The sequence below is a fragment of the Argopecten irradians genome, unplaced genomic scaffold (genome assembly GCF_041381155.1).
Source record: "Argopecten irradians isolate NY unplaced genomic scaffold, Ai_NY scaffold_0231, whole genome shotgun sequence".
Lineage (NCBI taxonomy): Eukaryota > Metazoa > Mollusca > Bivalvia > Pectinida > Pectinidae > Argopecten > Argopecten irradians.
The window spans coordinates 1,252-24,250 of record NW_027187698.1 but is presented as its reverse complement, the minus strand read 5'-3'; the positions used below and the strand labels follow the sequence as shown (position 1 = coordinate 24,250).

The following is a 22,999-nucleotide window of genomic DNA, read 5'->3' as shown; positions in this document are numbered from 1 at the left end:
AATGCCTATATATATAAAAAACATGAAAAATAAATAATTTATTTAGTAACAGGTATTGTAAGTTGATTAGAATAATTAAGTACTTTACAATGTGGTTTAAACCTGTTCCATACACTATAAGATCCCCCGACCATCCCAGATATTACTGCCTAACTCCTAACTCTGAAATTCCCAAAAATATGGACAACATGTACCTATTGTATCTAATGTAACATTTCTAGCTTCTCCCTGATCCTTAACCCCCAAAGTTGTACAATCTATAAAATTCTGATTATATCTCTAATTCTACTAACTCCTTTACTGTATCAGGGAGAAGTACTGGCCTGATGTTGCTTCCATACCGTAAAAAATTCAAAATGGTCCTTAAATGTAAGGGGTCCCTATCAACGAAATAATTGGTAATACTTGGTAACAGCATATAGGTAAAAAAACATCCGCTTACCACAGTCAGGGTCGCCCTGGAGGTGCTGAATTTAGTACCACCTATATCTAATATAACACGGCCATCATCACTAGTGACATCAATGGTCTTGAATGTTGCTGCCTCACACGGTATAGGGCTCTCTGGAACTGATACATACTGCGATACTGCCTCTGTGTCCCCATTAACAAGAAAGGCTAGTTCGTCTGGAAGGTCCTCAAGGATGTCCTGGAGGTCATCATGTCTGGCCCGCTTTGCTGGTGGTGCACACTGGGTAGGTCCTCTAGACGGTTGATGTGGTGACAGTTCCTCACTCACTCTCTCCACCAGAGAAGGTATCCTCCTCCTAAATTCATCCAGTATGGCCGTTCCTTATTTCCCCGTCTGGCGGCAATATAGAATTAAATTACTTGGCTTAACACCATTACGGCAACCCTCATGGCTGGCATTAGGTCTATTGAAGGTGCGCTGGCACACAGGACACATGTAGCCGAGCATGGAATGCTGCTCTAGGAGATGTCGCCTGGCATGGTCCATCTTCGAAAACGTCTTTAACGGGCACAAAGTGCATTTGAGTTTCATCTGAAAAATGATGAAGATGAACTTAATATTCCTTAAGACATAGGAATATTCTTACATTGTAAGGAGTACATACTTTTTATTCAATGTACTTTATTTAAATGGATATAATTTCCATATTATAGCTTTCGACAAATTCAAGTTTTGTCAATTATCATTATAATGCAACAACATATTAGTATCTGTACCACAAGTACAATATTGTGTTAACAATTCAGCATATAATTTGCTTGAGAATTGATACTTTGTCAATTAACTGTGAATTTTCTTCACATAATATTTCAAATCAAATTCATTTGAACTTCAATAGCATGTTTTCACCACCTGTTTAAGGTAATTGTAATTATATTGAGTTATAATTACTGTTTTATAACGACATGTTTATTCATACAAAACTTCAAACAGAACCAAGAACATGAACATTGTTCAACTCAACATTTTTTTTATTTCAACCAGTGTTTTACTGTGTTACCTTGGTAGGGTTTTAAATGATCATGATGGACTACCTTAGGCTTTGACCGAGGTGTCTCTTGAATACGGTATATGACATCATTTAGAACTTCAGTCACGCCATATGGTCCATGCCATAAATTTTGTAATTTCTGGCATTTACCTACATTCCTAGCTGGATTATATAACCAGACTAAGTCACCTCTACAATGTGTAGATTGTTTACTTTTACTGTCATACTGTTTCTTCATTCCTGGTGTGGGACAAATTCAAGTTTTGTCTAGCCACTTCATGTACTTTTAGTAAGTGATTTAACAGATTCCTAGTGTACTCTGATGTATGATTTGTATAATTCTCTTTCATAGGACTGCCATAACACAGATCTACTGGAAGAGTTATCTCCCTTCCCAGCATCAGTGTACAAGGACTAAATCCTGTGGCTTCATGCTCAGAGGACCTGTATGCCATCATCAGCATAGGAATATATCAGGAATATACTCATCCCAATCGGTTTGATTATTTGAAACACAGTTTCTTAGCATGTTTTCAATTGTTTGAATGGCTCTTTCTATCATTCCGTCAGATTGGGAACGATAAGCTGTAGTTCTAGTCTTATCAATACCCATAATCTTACACATTTCCTTAAATAAATGTGACTCAAAATTAGTTCCCCTATCTGTGTGGAGTTGCATTAGTACTCCAAATACACTAAATACTCTCTCTACAAGCTTTTTAGCTATTGTATGAGCTTCTTCATTGGGAACTGGGAAAGCATCAACCCACTTGGTGAAATAATCACCTACAACAAGAAGGTATTTGTTACCCTTCTTACTGCGGGGTAGTGGACCTAATATATCCACAGCTATCCTTTCCATCGGTGCACCAGCACCATACTTCTGCAAGGTGGCATGTGGCACTTTGCCTCGCCTTTTCCCTGCAGCACAAGAGTCGCACATTCGACACCATAAGGTGACATCTCTACGTAAACCACACCAGAAAAATCTCTGTCTTAATTTAGACAAAGTTTTCTTAATTCCTAAATGGCCACCTGTACAACTGTCATGCAGTTGTTTAAGTCAAAAGGTCTGTGTTTTAGTGGTAAAACCACTTGCCAAATACATGATTTACCATCATCTGTTTCCCATTTCCTGTACAATATTTCATCTCTAAGATGAAGGGAATCCCATCTTGACCAGTAAAATTTCACTGCCTCACTGTATGAGTATATAGAGGACCATGGTGGTCTTTCATTTTCCTTTTTCCATTGATACAAAATACTTATATCTGGGTCACTCAGTTGTGATTCTCGCAGATCTTCAGGACAACTTCCTGTAGTATCAGTGATCATGCTCTGTGTAGTTAGTTTTGATGAAACCAGGGGTTTGGTCATCTTTTATGTCTACTTTTTGAAGCTTAGAGCTTTGCCTAGTACAAGCATGTACATCACACAGATCATTATGAAATGGATCTATGTCATGCGTGGAATATAGTAACATATCTGGAGGTATGTGAAGTGAATCAGGACAACTTCCTGTGCAACATAAATTTGGTTCTTGCGATATAACATCGCCCGAATTCTGCTGACTTATCTCACCACTCACTGTCTCTCTAGGATGAGTATCACTGCTAATAGAACCCTCAAAGTCAGAGGTTACAAATTCTACTAGACTAGGATCAATCATGCTATCATGAGAGGTCAACATAGTAAGTATATTTGGTGAACTTTCACCTACATGAACCTTATTTTCATTACTTTCCAACTCTACCTCCTTAATAGGAGTATCTGACTGTGACACTTCAACAGTATTACATTTCTGTGTTTGAGTTGTCTCCCCTGTTTGTAATTGTTCTTTGGTTTCTGCACGAATACAATGTCCACAGTGTTTGTCATGACATGGTCTCCTAGATAATGCATCGGCATTAGAATGTGATCGACCAGCTCGATGTTCTGTGCTAAAGTCATAGGTTGCAAGAACCTCAAACCATCGAGCGATCTGACCCTCAGGGTTCTTAAAATTTAACAACCATCTCAAGGCACCATGATCACTGCGTACGAGAAATTGTCTACCATATAAGTAATGGTGAAAAAGTTTAATTGAGGCTACAACAGCCAACAATTCTCTTCTAGTAACACAGTATTTCTTTTCAGGCTTAGAGAATGTTTTACTAAAGTAACTTATTACTTTTTCAGTATCACCCTGAACTTGAGACAGGACTGCGCCCATGCCTTCATTGCTATCAACTATGAAAGTACCTTCAGCTGTTGGGTAACCTAGTATAGGAGCAGTTGTTAAAACAGTTTTAAGTGTTTCGAATGCTTTCTGACATAACTCTGTCCATGTAAATGGACAACCATTCTCTGTTTGCTTGTGTAATGGTTTAGCTATGTCTGCAAAGTTTCGTACAAAGCGCCTATAATGGGAGCATATACCCAAGAAACTTCTGACATCCTTTACATTTTTAGGTACTGGCCACCCTTTTACTGCGGCCACTTTCTTAGGATCTGTAGAAATACCATTTCTACTAACATTGTGGCCTAAGAAGTCTACATCCTCTTGAAATAGTGTACATTTCTTAGGACTCAATTTGAGGCCGGCTTCATGAAGTCTAGTAAAAACTTAATCTAGTCTTTCTAGTTGTTCCTCAAATGCCTTTGCGAAAACAATTATGTCGTCCAGGCATACTAGACATGTTTTCCATGATAACCCACTTAATACACGTTCCATTAAACGTTCAAAAGTGGCTGGGGCGTTACAAAGTCCAAAACTCATGACATTAAACTGCCAGAAACCACCACCCTGTATAGAAAATGCTGTTTTTGGTTTATCTTTTTCAGCCATTTTCACCTGCCAGTAACCACTTTTCAAATCAAGTGTACTGAACCACTGTGAACCCGACAGGGCATCAAGTGTATCGTCGATTCTCGGAAGAGGATGAGAATCTTTAATGGTTATGTCATTCAATTTTCTGTAATCTACACAGAATCTAATACTGTTATCCTTTTTACGGACTAAAACAGTGGGAGAGCACCAAGGACCAGAACAAGGTTCAATGATGTTTCTCTCAGCCATATCTTTTATTTCAGCCTCGGCCTCTTTCATTTTTGCAAGAGGACCCCTTCTGGGCCTCTGTTTAATAGGAGGAACATTTCCTGTATTGATAGTATGCTCTACAAGACTAGTACAGCCAATGTCAGTTGATGACTTGGAAAATGTATGTTGATGTTTTTCTAACAACACTTTAAGTTTCTCTGTTTGTTCAATATCTAAAATGTCACTGCTTTTATTGAACAAATTTACCACATGGTCTGGTAATTTCTTATCACACTTTTGATTACTTTTGGTCTCACTAATAGTGATGTTTCTAACATTTTCAGGTTCAAAAACCATATCTTCATCTATTGGTTCGCTGACTGCAGCTACAGTGTGTTTATGGATAATTCGAGGTTGTTCGGATAAATTAATTACCCGTATAGGTACAAGTCCTTTACAAGGATCTACTAAGGCCTTTTCTCATTGAAGGAAGGAGCTGTCTCCAACACACAATTCTTTCCCTTGGACAAGGTATCAATAGGTCTACCTTGAACAATCATCTCAGACTCAGGAGGTACTGTCACCTGCTGGTCTATTGCTATTCTACAACATGTAGGAACGTTCAAATCTGATATTTGAAAGCATTGTACCTTATGACCATTGATTGACAAGCAATTCTTGCTTAACAATACATCACATTTGTGTTTCTTCTCCATAAAATCTACACCCAAAATTACATCATTTTTAATATCTGCTAATAACACAGAATGTTGCATTTTATGGTTTCCTATTTCTATCAACAGGTCTGCCTTTCCATAAAATGGAGAAGACTCACCAGTAACAGTTACAAGGGTTGAATTTACTTTTGTCACTTCTATTTCAGAAATATTAGATATTTTCTTGAAAACCTCTGTTTTCATAATTGTGACATTCGAACCTGTGTCCACAAGCATGCGAACAGGATATGACTGCATAGATCCAGCAACAAATAAACCCTTGTCAACACTACTGACCATCACTATTGTAGGACCTTGGTTAAAGTTTGCTGTTGTGTGGTCCACCACTTCAGCAGAATTTAGTTTCCCGAACTGGATTGATGATTTTTGTGGTGGTTATTGTACTTGTTACCAGAGTTATTGTGGTTATTGCTACCACTATTGCGGTTCCAGTTATGGCGCTCCTGATTGCCATTGTGATTTGTGTACTGTTTTTGTTTGTTTTGATTATTTTGAGAACTAGATTTAGTAGTCTTGACCAAATCTTTAATATCTTTGGTAAGAGACTTGAGTTCATTTTTCAAACTATCTATCTCAGAGGAGTTAGATGGTGTTTTAGAGCTTACTTCATTATTCTCGCCTGATGTTTTGCTCGACACATTTGAAGTCTCAGTTGCTCTTACATCTACAGAACGAGTTTGACGTCCCCTATAATTGTCAGCGAGACGATAAGTTTCGAGACGTACAGCCAAAGTTTCAGCTTCATTCATAGACCTAGGACAAGCTTCCCTCAATCTTAATCTAATGTCTGAATCATTGATTGCATCAATGAAATGATCTAATGACAAAACCTCAATGACAGATGATGGTGCCAATGGATATGCCTGCCTTGTAAGTTTCTTTATAGATTGAGCTAAATCTGGGATTGTCTCATTCTTTCCTTTTGTTCTGTTTTGTAATTGTGCTCTAAACACCTCTGCCTTATTGACAGAACCATAACGACTGTTGAGTGCGCGCATTATGCAATCATAGTCCCGTTGCTGAGCTGGAGATAACTCGCTAAGCAAAGCACGAGCAGCACCTTTCAGACTACCTGCTAGATATAGTGACTTAACTGAATAACTCCAGTTATTTATTTCAGATAGTATTTGAAATTGTGTGAGATAATCTTCAAGATCATCACTACCATCATAGGATTGTGGTTTTAGTTGTACGCTTTTCACAGTTGTGTTTTGTCTACCTGTTGTATGATTAGTATGCGAACCAAAATTTACTTCAGGTTCATAATTCTGTGCTCGGGCACAATGTAGTGAGCTATTTAACGTATCATGTGTACGGTACCGGTTTGTATTTTGATCAACACCATGATCAACAACAAAACTACTGTTTGACTCAGAAAAAATTCAACTGTGGTGAGTGCCGATGAGACTGATGAGCAAGACTTTGCGTATTCAAATCACTGTTATCATAAAAAACAGAAGTATGCTTTCTTCGGATATTGTTCATATAGTCAGTTTGGTAACTATGATCAATATGCAAAGAATCTGCCTCATCAACAGTCTCATAGAACTCTTCACTGTGTAAATTTGGGAAACTTACAGTCCCGGAATCATCCATCGTTATAATGGATCACAGTGTAAGAAAGGTAAAAAAATAACACAAGAATTTAAGCAACAAAACAAGTTGTTTTTATATGTAAACACACGTGTAAACACACATGTAAACAAACATGTAAACAAACATGTAAACAAGTATTATAACACCTAGCACCAGGCTCCGTTCTGAGTATAATCACGTAAGTGTAAATAAATATGTAGGTAAGTTAGCGGGATCCCACCGCTGATACCAATTGCTGCGTAATAGGGGTCTAAAAAGACCTATTGAGGCGTCGAATAAGATAATTATGTCGTTCTGGGAGGAGGAAAGTAAACATTCGGTTTGTAAACAAAGTAGTTTCCTCGTCCCAGGTAGACGGATCCCGCAAATGAACAACAAAGAGTTGTAATAAATTTAACCTCACATTTATTAAATCATATATAAAATCGAGTACATCACTAACCTCACTGGTCGGGGCTTTCCACAGGAATGTTTGGGGCTACGTCACCCCAATTCGGAGCACTTGATTGGGACAGAGCTCGGGGCTCTCCTCGGGGCTACTCGGGGCAACCCCTAGCAGACACACTAATAATATTTTATAACTTAATAATAAAAAACGTTTCCGATGTAAATCATCGGTTTTACTAACGTGACTGGTGCCGTTGAATAATAAATAAACAATTAAATAAATAAATTTGGATTTTCCAGTATGGTAAAATTACCTTGGATCTGGAGCTACGAAAATACCAGCTTCACACATGGATGGATGGAGGAAAACTCGCTGGAGCATCGATACACACATGCGCATCGGGGATCCAGCCTAGCGACGGACCGACCAATGACGTAACGCGACATAAAAGCTGACGGAGACAATAACCAATGAGGGCCTACGTATCTATATATATATATATATTGTATCACAAATGATAAACAAAGATGTCAGCGCCCAGGAGAGGACGTATTAAATTACTACTGACAGCATTACAGGACACATAGATGTAAATATGTGTTAACGACTAGTACGATGATAAGATAAAGTTATCTCAGGTATATTATTCAATAATACATTTAAACGGCAATCGTAACTGACACAGCTGATTGCAATAATCTGACCTAGATAACGCAGATACATATTTTCGTAACACTATTATGATCGAGTCACTTAGGGAATGCCGCTAGTAAACACGTGCTTACAGGATTTAAAGAGAGCGTCCCGGTTTCACTTCGCTCTATTCACTTCTTTTTCCGTTCATTAATTAGATTTAAGGATTTACTTGAATCCATTTTTCATGTTAAAGAGCTATAACCCAACTAACAGAAAAGAACTATATGGTTTATTCAAAACACAATCAGATATTTTTTGTTAAGCTTTATACTCAGATAATTTAATTAAGTTTCGGTTTAATCATAGTATACTCGGATATTTGTGTTAATTTTCGGTTATTCAGAGTAAACGCAGATATTTGTGTGAAGTTTCGGTTTATTTAGAGTATTCTCATATATTTGTGTTAAGTTTCAGTTTATTCAGAGTATTCTCATATATTTGTGTTAAGTTTCAGTTTATTCAGAGTATACTGAGATATTTGTGTTAAGTGTCGGTTTATTCAGAGTAAACTCAAATATTTGTGTTAAGTGTCGGTTTATTCAGAGTATACTGAGATATTTGTGTTAAGTGTCGGTTTATTCAGAGTATACTGAGATATTTGTGTTAAGTGTCGGTTTATTCAGAGTATACTGAGATATTTGTGTTAAGCTTTGGTTTATTTAGAGTTTTCTCATATATTTGTGTTAAGTTTCAGTTTATTCAGAGTATACTGAGATATTGCGTTAAGTTTCGATATATTTGGAGTACACTTAGACATTCATAATACACTTAGTTATTCAGAGTACAGTCAGTATCTGGTTAACTCTGCTGACAATGCCGAAGACTGTTTTAATGTCTTTATAACTGTGCATATGAGCTGACAGAACACTGGCGAAATTATAGTATACTTGACTTTATCGTTTTCCTAATCTAACGAGAAATGATGAGAGGTCACCTACCTGCCTATAAACATTCTAGGGGTATTCCGGGTTCATGTACAAACCAAGCAAATATTCGCTCTCTTCAGAGCGAAAAGCTTGGTTTATATACAAGTGTAAACTGTACATGTAACACATAGATGTTTCTTTATAGTATGTAGACTAAATGTAATAGACTAGTGGATACCAGTGAACAAATTTAACTTAATTAAGATATCGGTGTCTTGAGAATTTTGAAAAAAAATACTTTTGAAATTCGAGGCATTATTTTTCTTAGGAGTGCTGATTTATAGTTCGACGAACAAGTTTGTTTAAAGTTATGAAAAATTCCGAAGTTTCAATATATATTAAGTCTTCGAGATAATAAATGTTCGGGTGTTTAGAGATTCCAGTTATTGAAACATCGGGATTGAAGGGGCATTTGGGGAGCGGTGGATGGAGCTCGAAGGGGTATAAATTGTAACATTTGTTTGAACAAGCTAGACTTCAAACTGATCGTTATTTAAAAAATAACAAAAAATATTGCATTTTGTGATGTACAAGTGATATGTCCAGGTTACTTATGATTTCAACCTTTTTACGTCATTATTATCCATACTAACAATTTTCTGAATAAAATTGCTAGGAGAGGAATTAATGCAAGAGATGTCAGAGGTATCTTGGCGCCAACCAAAGAATGTCTGACAACGGAAAAGAGGGATCTATTCTCTGATTTTCAAACTTTGACTACATACTGCATATACAATTTGAGACAGATCTCCTCAGTACTTTCTGAGAAATAGCGGTAACAAGCTTCAAATATCAAAATCCAAGATGGTTGTCTATTGGTTATTTTGTTAACAGAGTGGTCCCCAAAATGCAATATTCACAACTAGGGCCCTAGGGGAAACTACATGTGAAATTTGAGAACGATATTCTAAGTTATTTCTGAGAAATACTGGTAACAAAACTTCAACTATCAAAATCAAAACTATCTGGATGGCTGCCTTACAGCCATATTGTTGACCAATCGGTTCCAAAATGTAATATGCGCAACTGAATAAATAGGGCCCTTGGGGAACCTACATATGAAATTTGAGAATGATCCCTTCAGTACTTTCTGAAATCGCCATGACACATAGGTCTAGGGACCAAGTAAACCATGCTTGTAAAATTTGAGAACTATCCGTGGAGTACTTCTCAAGACAAAGTAGTAGCAAGCATTGTTGACGACGGACCACGGACGAAAGGCCATTTGAATAAACTTGTATCTTGTTTTGCAATCCTACTTTTAAACTATTTGTTTGTGTATGTGTATATGTGTTTAATTGAATAAAATTAATTCGCAATGTGAATAAAGTTCAAATACCAAATGTTTACCATACCTTTATGATGTGGCAATACATAATTATGGACATTATTCTATTCGCCCCTGTGAGGAAGGCTCTGGGTTCTGTCCCCTGGCCGAGACACACCAAAGTCTATAAAAGTGGTAGTTTCTGCTCCTGCTTAGCGCTCAGCATTACAGTTAATGGGACGACTGGTTCGCCCGTTGTCAGTATAATGTGACCGGTGGGGTGTGTTGCTTGGTGTCTTCGGCGGCATGCTTCAGTGATATAGCACTATAAAAAGGACAACAGTTCCATATACAAGAAGACACATGGAAGCGCCGGCACCTTGCACAACATGCACGCAACACGCCGCATACATGGAAGTCCGTCCTTACATGACCATAGCTGTAAATAGGACGTTAATTAATCAACAAACAAAACTATTTGTAGTGAAGCAACGTCGAGCGCGGCCTGCTTATGGATGGGTGATCGTTCCGTTGGGTACAGTCCCGGCCTTAGCACGTTACATTTATTTCGTGGCAGCAGTGGGATTCGAACTCACGCTTCTGAAGAGGATGGTGATATTGAAATTGAAAAATGCATTTATAGAACGTCTTTCGTGTGTATTTACATATATTTTCTAATATGTAAGATATACTACGAAGGCGGAATGTAAACGAAATGTAATTACTACCTACCTATATTCGAAGTTGTTTCAGTTCGGCCGTCGTCGGAAACCCAATAGTCACCGCTTAAAGTTTGTTTACTATGTACTGGTTTTTTTTGTTGTTTTTTTTTGGTTTTTTTTGTTGTTTTTTTTTACATTAAGAAAAAACTTTCCTTAAAGATCATTTCAGCAAGTACATTTTAAAATAATTGTAGTTGATAACAGGTGCTGACCTTTGCCAAGTAAAGGAATGCAGAGCTCGCGTGGCCGTAATATGCTTTATTTCAGTATTACGGATGGAAGGAAGCAGGATAACAGATATATTTTCTATATTTCTGAAAACTGATATTTGCAGTAATGCAATTAAATAAATTATATCTATGATTCTTCAGTAAAAGGAAGTAGCGATTTTCGAAAAGAAACTTTTTCATAATTACTTCAAAACTATTATGATTACTAGCATGCAAACTTTTAAATAATAGCAATCGTTTGTGATTTATGAGGCATAGAAAGTTAACAACTTACCTGTTACCATTTTTCCTTTGCCCCGATATCTTGATACTGGACTAAAGCATGTTGTGGCCACTCGACCCTCTACTGATAACTAAAGAAATGTCAACACATTTTATCAAATGCAAATATTTTTAATGCACTTGTTGACAATGACTTTGAGGAAACATAAATATGCTTTTTTGTATTCTTAATTTGGTTATTCTTCAAAATACAAACAAAGAGTTTCTGATAGCATTTGTTTGCACCTAACTAAATTGACTACACTGAAGGTACAAAAAACATTTTAAGTGCAAAGAGAAACACAAGTATTTACTGTACAAAAACAAGTAAGTAGGCGTATTTTTGTCCATTCCGCTATTGGCTATCGTTGTATACATATATTCACTTTGGTTTCTTCTTTTTATAGAAATCTTAACTTAACCCATCTTATTTATCCATTTTGCTAACCAAGGGTATTCAATACCATACATTATGTAATTCGATTTTGCCAGGTCTGGGCCAACTAGTCACATGTGTATGTGTATATTTGTATATACAGTACACCATATGATGATTTTATTGGAAAATAACAAAATCACAATTGTAATATTTCTTAATTTATTATATCTCGTACCCCGTGTATATAACCCCGCGTGAAAAATTGTACTTGTCGAGCATTATTTTTGTAACTTCATAATGATGTTGCACACCTTTCTCATCTTGATAAACGCCATTCTTTCTATTCTGTCAGCATGAAGAACCTTCCTCCAATCATAAGAGTTCGGAATTGAGACAGTGTAAATTCTTGTGTGTAATCCACTTTCGTAGAAAATGAGTCGCTGCTATCTCCTTCTTTCCCGCGTTAACAGCACGAATGTGCATGCGCAGCTCCGAATGCTACCACGTTACATATGGGGATGTATTTATTTGTGGGTTCAAAATAAATCAAATCCAATTATATATTTTTAATTACTTACAGCTTTGTGAGAGCTTAGCGTTAAACGACTTTCAAACACGTGGTGCGACACTGCTAATCTAACAATGAATGTTTTATTTATAGTTATTTCTAGACATAGTAACACGGGAATCCCCTCGTCCATATATAACCGGTGTGTTATCCTTTCTCCAATATTGGGGTAGATATGTTATAGTCTGCTTCATATATCCCTTACCTGGGATATGAATGACCCTATATTTGCAAATTTCTAGCAAAAGGCTACAAAATAGTGTTATCTAGAAGACGTTTGTATTACTTCTTTGACCCTTATCAATATCAAAATGTATATTTATACTGAAAAAGTACAGGTAAAAATATACCTGTAAATAGGCACTATATGAGAACAGACTATAATTGGTATGCCATTGTTCTCTAGTGTTTGTATAATTTCTGTGACTCTCAAAAAGTGGGTGAAAGGTGAACAAACCTACATCGGTTGGTTGGTTGGCTTTAAATACCAACAGGTTTTAGTTGTTATTGTCATGTTTGCTCTCTGTTCTTTATTTCAATATGAAAGTCACACCTGTTGTATCTCGTTGTTTTATATTAGTACAACAAACGCCATAGAGCACAATATCTAAACGTTTATTCGACCTCATCTAAACAGCATAACTATATTTAAAATGCATAAAATACAGGGCCAGGGCCCAGTTTCTCGAACATCCCGTTAACTTCAAATTGTCCATAGGGAAGCATTACAGATTTTAAGGAAGGACCCTTAACTTAAGATATTTTACTTAACTTTTCTAATGCTAACGTTAAAGGATTCCTTAAAGTAAAGGATTGTTCATGAAACTGGGACCTCGATTGCTGTGTTACAAACTATATAATTAAGAATAGAAAATATGTAATTACTATTAAACATTAAACCTTGAAAAACCTCAATACGCACGTCCAAGATAAAGCCTTAACCGATTTCTTAATTTTTTTCATAAAACGACAACATATGTTTGTCCTATTAGTTCATGTACATGTTTGTTTGTTTGTTTGTTTGTTTGTGTGAATAGAGTTAAATCATATTTTGCTAAAGACACTAATGCGCATGTCCCAATCAACAACATGAACATATTCAACTAAATCCAGGATGGTTATCTGTCTTTTATCTTGTTGACGGTCTAAACAAAGCACTAATCATACTGCATCACAGGAATCATACCTATGATATCTGACACAGATCCCAATAGTAAATATTGACAAATGGCGGTAACAAACTTTAACCAAAATCCAAGATGGCTGCCTGCCGGTCATCTGGTAGACGGTCATCTGGCAGACGATGTGCGTACCTACATACATGTATATGGACCAAGGATAATCTACGTAGAGGTTTCACAAATGACTTGTTTATCATGTAAATCAAACTCTTGTTAGTTAATTTTCACGAGATTTAGCGTGTCTTTCAAAAACACTATAAGGACAAAAAAAATCTTTGTTTCTATGTAATATTTATGTATACTTATCTGCTTAAAATAAACCTCTGATGCAATTCCATCATTGTATTATACATGTTTATAACAAGACACTATACATATGAGGTATGATATAAGATAATGATACTATGCATTTTAAGGAATTCATATTTTTGCGCTGATATGAAAAAAAATGTAAATGATGATTTATTATGATTGTGGTCTTACATAGGTATAGGTCACTGCAATAGCTAGTCTGAAATAATATACAGGATGCTTGTAATAAGTCCCAATCAAGAACAATATACATATATTCAAAACTTTCAAATTCGCAACAGGTATGACTGTTTCATGTCCAGATCACGTAGCAATCGATATCAACATATTCTGGTTTTTCATGCCAAATTCCGAATGGTTCGAAGTCGATTCTATGTAATCTACTTTATCGCTGGGTAACAGTATATGTATAATTATTCCTCTCGGCAATCATTCAATAGCGTTGAATCATCATGAAGAGTATTTGTTTAAAGACATCAGACGATATGAATAATAAATCAGCTAAGTTGGTACACATGGACACTGTTACGGTCCGTTGATGATTCGTTGGTTACTACCAGTCGATCCCCACGTACTGATATTGCTCTGGGCTTGTCGATCCCATCCTTTACTGTCAGAAGTTCTCTGATTCGAGTTCCGCACGCAGATATCTGTACCACATTCTTTGACTTTTGCCCACAGACGTACAGATTCCCGTCGTTGTCGACGTCTATTCCCATCCCACCGTCGACTACTCCGACCTCCATAACACAAGTCTGTCCACTGCTAGAGAGCTTTGTCACAATGGCATCTTTTGACGTGAAAATGCTTGCAAATGTGAGGTTTCTGACCGGGCAGGAGACAAGGTGGTGGCAATCGTTTGCTAAACTGTGAACCTTTTCATCCTTCCCATCCATTCCAACTCTGTAAATATCTTTTAGTGTACTCACCATGAATTTTCCATCTATGAAAGATATGCCATTGCACTTTTGTGGAGTTTTTATAACAGTCGATAGGGTCAGAGTGGATTGGTGTACATTCACTACATGTATACCCACCTGAGTGTTAGTTACAGCTACAGCTACTTTTCTATCGTTCACTAAACACAAATCATGAGGCCAGCCACCAATGTTCAGAACATCCAAACACTTTCCTTCGGACGAGAATAATTTCAGACAATCGTTTTGATAGTCACTTATCACAATATTCCTGTTCCGCATCAACACCACTCCTTCAGCACCACAATTACGCTTATCAGTCGGAACCTTTATCGTCAATGTCCTGACTTTCGTGACGCGACTATTTGAGGACGTGGTATGATTACTTATACGGTCAACGCCGTCAGGAAGGCTGCATGGTTGTTCCTCCACAACGATTCCTCCGAGGGACAGCGGGCTGGATTGGTCGATTGTGGCGAGGTTTGTGTCGATATCATGTTTCATAGAGAGTGACGTAGAAGAGGAAATGTCGTCAATCAGATCAGTATACGCCCCGATCTCTGTCTGACCCCGATGGAACAGTTGTATCATCTCGATGTGATCCACTCTTTGAGCTGCTGTCGTTGACGCGGTCTTTGTATGCTGCATGGCAGCCATCAATCTACTACACTTTTGTCTGAAGACATCAACCTTAGCTTTCTCGGCTTTATACTTTGATATTAGTTCCTGCGTTAACTCGTCTTGCTTTTGGTCGAGATAAGAGATAATTTTTTGCCGAAGATCGGAAATACTCTTTAAATCGTTTTCTTGACATTGTTGCATGGCGTCATCCTTATCGTCAAACGATTTCTTCATTAGTATCATATCATTGAAAGCCTGTCCCAGAGCATTTTCCACGTCGTCTAAATGCGACCTTTGCTGCTGCTTTTCCAAATACTCTGTAGCAGTCTTTACCGTGGCACACTGTCGGTGTTCTGTGATGATACATGCACTGCATCCGATAAATTTATGATCTTCGCAGTACCAGTCAATCTTCTCGTTGTGTGTTGAACATGTATGAACAGGTTTGTTTTGTAACACTTCATAATTTTCATCTGTGATAGAAACAATATCACAATCTTCATGGGCGAGATCATGGACGTTTTCTTTACAGACCTCACAAAACAGCATGCTAGTTGTTCTGCAAAAGAACTTCGCTGGAGTCGACATGTTTTTCTTTTCTCTTGCATGGACCACAATACGATGAAGTATCCGTCTTCTTCGTGAGAGTTGCAAAATTCTGAACGAGGTTGTTGGCCGGAAACTGCCGTGCCCAGGTCTCCTTACTCTCAGAGGGATCGACTGGTGATGTGATCTTCCTACATACAGGACAGGGGAAGGAGGTCGCGGCCGCCATCTCACCTGATAAGTCTGTGACGATGTAGGTACCGAGGCATCCCTCACAGAAGGAATGTAAACAAGGAAGAGACTTCGGCTGATGCATCTGCTCCAGACAAATAGGACAGTCGATAAGACGACAGGGTGGTATAGAAGTGCCGTCATTGCTGTATTCCTGCAGAAGCCCACCTTCCGCCATCTTTTTTCTGACAATTCAAAATTCTGAAAAAATGAAGTCAAATATCCCATTAATAGTTTTTTCTCGTATATGTTTTGCACATACTTTTTTTTCCTTTCAAAAATTAACAACATTATTTTGATTTTAATTTACATTAATATCAAGTAAAATGGCAATAGATTAATTCTAGGGTATTTTGTTCAAAAAATTCCGTAAAAACACATTTCAAGTTTTCCTATGTTGTACAATGTATTACAGTTGAACCGTTTAACGTTCCCAAATTTGCGTTTCGTTTGCGTTTGCGTTATTTCCGTTAGCAATCGTTAGCGTTAGCAATCGTTTATCGTTAATCGTTATCGTTTGCGTTAGCAATCGTTAATCGTTAGTTGCGTTTACAATCGTTTGCGTTAGAAATCGTTTGCGTTAATCGTTAGCAGGACCCACTTCCGCTAACGTTAGCCACTAAAAATAGAACCAAATGCCGGTGAGATGCTTTGACGATCCGGATATGATATTACGTTTACCGCTTCGTGTAGAAGCGATTATCATAACATCTATGAAATGAAAAAAAAATATGAATAAAGTGTATTGTATTGCATTCTATATCTCTTTTGGATGTATTTATGTTTGTTAGATGTGGTTGAAATAAAAATATGTACAGTAACAAGATCGCATACATGACGTACGCTCCTAGCTGTGAAAACGTTCTGAAATACTCGTATTTAAATGACATTTCAAAACTTAATGTGATTATCACTTTTTTACCATTATTATTAGAAACGTAGTTACTATGATTTCTGCGAAAGCAATTCAAATATTAACGAAACTGTCTTACAGAATATTAATGTCAAAAGCATTATTTTAGAAAGAATCCACGACAACTGAAAAATTACACAAGAAAATAGCTAAACAGATAATAAAAATATAAAAATGTTATTACAGACACGCTGCATAATATTCTTCTTGTTATGTTAAATATTATCAATGTACGAAGAACGCAAAAAAGACTCGGGAGATTTGTAAACAAATTCGTGAAAAAAATCATTAATATGACGAGTTTGAACACGGGGAATAGGTGAGATTTGGCATTTACATGTACATATTTTTCAAACGCAATTAATTAGTACTTGTATCTATATGAAAATGGAATATATGATGTAAATGTTTGCAATGTACGAGTATACCTACAACTACATGTAGAACACGTGTAGAGAATTCGAACTGTGCAGGGGTACATGTATCTGTACGTTACATTGTAAGCCTTCACACGTACTGTACGCGTGTCAAATCAGACACGGATATACGTTTAGCTCATATCAATAAAAGCTGGACAGTCACCTTCTCACATGTGTTCGTTGTTATTTGTACCTGGAATCTTTTCAATTCCCAGCGTGACGCGCACGGGTATTTTACCTGCACAGGTATATAGGTCACGACTGGTGTTACCTTGTGTCGACCCCCTGTAGCTGGCCACGGGCGGAGTTCACCTGTAATTAACACCTTCTTGGGAGGGAGATTAACTGTATACCCAACTTACCTGTGCCCCGTACAAAAATGTACACTGTGACAGTACATTTCACGGACATAATTTATATGTACTGTCGTATTTCAAAATTTTGATGTGTGCAATATGCTTTCCTATAGATTACGTTGGAATGAATTAGCTTACACTTATACATTGTATGAATAATTAATTTGTTTAAACTGTAAATTGAGGAGTTGCTTGATGTGAAATGTGATCAAATAACTATATTTCTTACACCAGTTACAAATATACGTAGACAATTTTACAGTTATCTTCAGTGTACATACATGTATGCATGTGCATCACTATCTTCATCGTCGTTGTCATCAATGATTATGCATAATTGAATTAATTTGAATATAAACAACTGGAAGTGAAATATTTTCATTCTTTATATCTTTATTATATGCATGAACTATAAAATGAGAGAACTGCAAATGGCGAAACACGAATTCAAATGTTCAATCTTTAATCTTTATTACAGTAGCTGTGGCGTATGTACGTGCATTTGTAAATGTACACATGTACGACCCTAAAATCGATGCCTAGTCAATTGTAAGCAATGAGCTTTTATGAATGCACACCCTAGTAACCTCTTAATACATACGGTTGTACAAGTAATTTGTAAACGTACGTGTGAAGTGGAAACTTCGTATCGAGTACAGTCGTGTTTGACTTCATTGTGTAATTATCAGTAAAGAGATGTTGTAACAATTTGTTATTTCTTAGAATAATACCATTCTTTATCCATACATACAGTTGCACATGTCATTCATTTTGTAAACGTCCATTATTTTGTCCATGGAAACTTTGCATCGAGTACTGTCGTCTTTGACTTCATCGCGTCCATATAGTTTTCATAGGCAAATGTTTATATGATATACAGAAACTTAAATCCCGAACATACTCCAGTTTTTCCTGTACTTTCGTTTGTATTTCAAAACATCAAGATCCGTAATTCATTTACCGTCAAGCCGTGTCCGTGATTATAACAATGATATTTCCGGTTTATCATAGCCGATCGTTTTGCGTTTTGCGTTAATCGTTAATCGTTAGCCGGTATTGCGTTAATCGTTTATCGTTAATCGTTAATCGTTAGCGTTAGCAATCGTTAGCGTTAGCTAACGGACGATTTTCTTGCGTTGCGTTTGCGTTAGGCTGGGAACGTTAAACGGTTCAGGTACTGTAGTCCTTGTATAATAGCTTTTTTCAAAAATTCATGATTTTTTTTATCATTTTGTCCAAGTATACTTACAGTATATATACGTACTTTGTATATTAGACATTGTCAATATCCGTAAACATTATGTATCTTCGACTTCAAAAAAAAACGAAAAAATATATATTCACCATAATATATATGTTGAGTATAATGTGTGAAAGTATATGTAAATTATAATTAGTAATTATCAGTTGAAAGAGATGAGCAAAAAATTGATAAGAGTGGCCTCCTGTGTGAGGCTATGTTCTGATAGGGATGACCCCAGGGAATCCAACCCTGGCAGCTCTCCAAAATTATGTGGTATTCTTAATTATTGATATAAATATTATTTCATTCATCCATCTACATTACAATTCATATTGGATTCGGAAACGAGTTTTATAATAGGCCATAGGCTAGGAGGGTCCCATATTCACCCCCCACCTCCCAAACCTCCGAACCAATATTTTTCTGAACCCTTATGATTTTTCAGCATATTTTTCATTCTTGACGCAGCAAAAATGTTTCCCAACAACAAATTATTACTGGTAATCAGTTATTTAAACTCCTATCAATCAACAACAACAACAAAAATATATTAGAAATGCAAAAAAAAGAATTATTGTTATACCCTCAATTTTGTAGATTAGCAGCCTCTCAAAAATAATTATTTATAGCACAACGCCTACTGATAGCGTAACAAATATAACCTAAGCTAAGCCTGTGTTTCCGTTAATATCATTAACAGTTTCCAAAACGTTTGTGTCTTTGAAAAATAAGCAGATTCATTATTTATTTCCTATGTATAGCATAAGCAAAATGTTAGATGGTTACTACAATGTCACAATGTCTTTCACTGGTTCTCAATGATAACCATTATCATTGTGCGTGCTTTCTGGCCTCACTGCACTATCCTCTGAAGAGACTCGGCATATCTGATAGCTGGTACATGCAGTCCGAATCAGAGTAATCGAGATATCAGTATCCAATTCGTCGAAAGTCAGAGTGTCGTCTTCGATGTCGATGAGCTGATGTGACACTACATTACCAGTGTTGTTCTAGCCTGTAATCTTTTATTACCCATCCATGGCCAGAGTTCATATCAGAAACAACAGGTTCAGGGATGTGGGATCTCTTTCAGATTCTAACATATCGTACGTATATGCTGTTTCAGACTTCTCCGGCATAATGGAAATTTACACCAGATCCACATTCTTCCAATGGTGGAATTGGTTCTCCTTATCACATAGCTCCATAATTCGTATGAAGTACTATTCATCAATCTTGTGGACCCTCGTGCAACCATAATTGGCACAGGTGATATCATCGAGGTCATTAATGAGGCCATAAATGTTAAATGCTTTTCATTGGTCTGACTTTTCCCACTCCGTGTAAGGTGCTGGTTGTGTCACATCAGGTGTATGCGTAAAGAGACCATTGAAGGACTCTCCAGAAAAAAGTTCTCTACAGTGCTTTCCAGACTTGGCAAATAGTGAAACTTCACTGCAGACCTCATATATGACCTCAAAGAATTCACCTGTGCAACCTATGGTCACTGAGGTTCACAAGAATGAGGAATTGTGCTTCATACGAATTAAGGAGAACCAAACTCAACCCTCCGCAGAATGTGGATCTGGTGTCTTTTCCATCATGCCGGAGAAGTCTGGAACATCATATACGATATGTGAATCTAGGTGAAACTAGGTTGGAAACAGGAAGAGCTCCCACATCACTGAACCGATGTTTCTAATGTTAACTCAGACCATGGACGTTTGACAAGTTAGAACCACGATGGTAACCCGGTAGTGTAATGTCACATCAGGTCATCGAGGTCGAAGACGACACTCTGGCGAGAAAGCACGCACAACGAAAATGATTATCATTAAGAACTAGTGAAAGAAATATGTGACACTGTAGTAACCATCTTATATTTCCTTACGTTATACACAGGAAATAAACAATGGATGTGCTCATTCTAAAAGACACAACACGTTTCGAAAAGTGTCAGTCATGGTATTTACGGAATTTTAAGTTGGTACCCTAAAGCTATTAGTTGGCGTTTTTGCTGTAATAATTCAGTTTGAGAGGCTACTAGTCTACAATATTTCGAACATGAAAATGGATTATTTTGAAGTCACACTTAGATATTCAGCCTTTAAATTCAAATTTTGTTAAGATATAAATCGCCGATAGCCAATGTTATATTCAGGAAATTCCAAGACACCAGGAAACTGTAGTGGCAGCGGTTTGAAAAAAAAAATAACAATCATATGCCGCATCCGGTGATGTTTTGTAAACCAAATGATGGTATAACAACAATTCTCTTTTGCATATCTATTTATTTTTGTTGTTGTTTTTAACCGATTGATCAGAGGTCATAATAACTGATTACGAATAATAAATTTTTGTTGGGAAACAATTTTGCTGCGTCAAGCCAAATATGAAAAAAAATGCTGAAAAATTACCATTTTTGAGCTTAAAATCGAGTTTTTTTTCATTTCCTGCGTTCAAATCACTACATATATTGGATTATTTGGTCCTGACATGTATTTGTTGTTCTATTGTGGTCATTTTGATACCTCATTTGTCTACTTTAGTTTAAAAATGTCAATGTTTATGACTTTCTTCTTGATGACGTCATAACCTGGAACTTATACGATGTTAATATTGGTTTTTTGTTAATTTTTATTTTTGCTTAAACTGATTGATAAGTGGTCAAAAAACGTATTAGAAATAATAGTTTGCTGTTGGGAAACATTTTTGCTGCGTCAAGCCAAATATGAAAAATTTGCTAAAAAATCACCATTTTTTGAGCTTAAAATAAGATTTTTTCATTTCCTGCGTATCAATAACTACATATATTGGATTTTTTTTTGGGGTCCTGATTTATATTTGTTGTTCTATTGTGGTCATTTTGATACCTCATTTGTCTACTTTTCGGTTGAAAAATGTCAATGAAATGACTATTTTTCAATTTTTAGTGAAATTCAAGATGGCGGCCATCTTGATGACGTCATAACCGGAAGTTCATCCCAACTTATGCAATGTTAACATTTGGATTTGTGATCAGTGGGTCATAAGGGTTCAGAAAAAATATTGGTTCGGAGGTTTGGAGGGGGGTGCATGTGGGACCCTCCTAGCCCATGACCTATATATAATATAAGACCTATATCCGTTTCCATTTATTGTTAATTATTACAATTGATAATGTTGAAATTCAAAAGCTATATAGTGAAGCAAGTAAAATGTGTACGCTAAATTTTTGTAAAACCATATGATATCCTAAATATACAATTCATAAGGTTTGGTTACTAAATCTGTTTCACATGTACTCGCTGACACTACCATGGTTAGTAATTTAAAAATAGGATTTACTTCCCTTTACTTATGGTAATACCGTTCTTTCGCAGAACATAGATTTACTTTCGCTTTCGATTTGTAAAGTACACAGTCGAGATTAAGACCTTCATATCAGAATATCACATTTGACATTACTAGATACAGAGGTTTATTACCACACGTTAAATATAATCTATATAGAAAGTCGTGTCTATCATCAGACAATCAAAACTTTAATAATCAGAACAGGACAACTTCAATGTACGCCTCTTATAGTGTTATTACTCGAATTTTCCGGGTAACGGTTGTCCTATTTCAATATTTGAAAATTGTTCTTATATGTCGTGTTGCCTACCTTAAGTCTTCCGAATGATCCCTTATATACATCCTTTATTATTGATAGTATGTCAGTATGTGACAATCTTTTGATAACAACTTAACATCAGTAAAAAAGTCAAACATGATAAAAAAAAACTATTTCAAATGTGTACATGGTAAAACGGAGTTTTCGTCTTATTTTTCATTTCTTTGCATATAATTACACATTATGCTAATATTTTTGGTGCATTCTGATACAGCGATGTCTTGGTGGTAATTGTATGACATAAATACAGTATTAGTAAATATAAGATATACTATCAAACTTTACGTTTACTATAAATATTTCTAATGAAAAGTAAAATAAAAGCCATAAGAGTTTAAACTCATAACAGGGAT

The 22,999-nt window shown here is 36.4% G+C and overlaps 1 protein-coding gene across 1 annotated transcript; it reads right to left on the bottom strand.

The window, feature by feature from the left end:
• Positions 1-13,544: 13,544 nt before the first annotated feature.
• LOC138312167 (E3 ubiquitin/ISG15 ligase TRIM25-like) lies at positions 13,545-16,294 on the bottom strand. Its single transcript, XM_069253175.1, is given in 2 exon segments — positions 13,545-15,880; positions 15,882-16,294. Coding segments are annotated over 2 exon segments (1,995 nt in total). The 5' UTR covers positions 16,239-16,294; the 3' UTR covers positions 13,545-14,242.
• Positions 16,295-22,999: the final 6,705 nt, after the last annotated feature.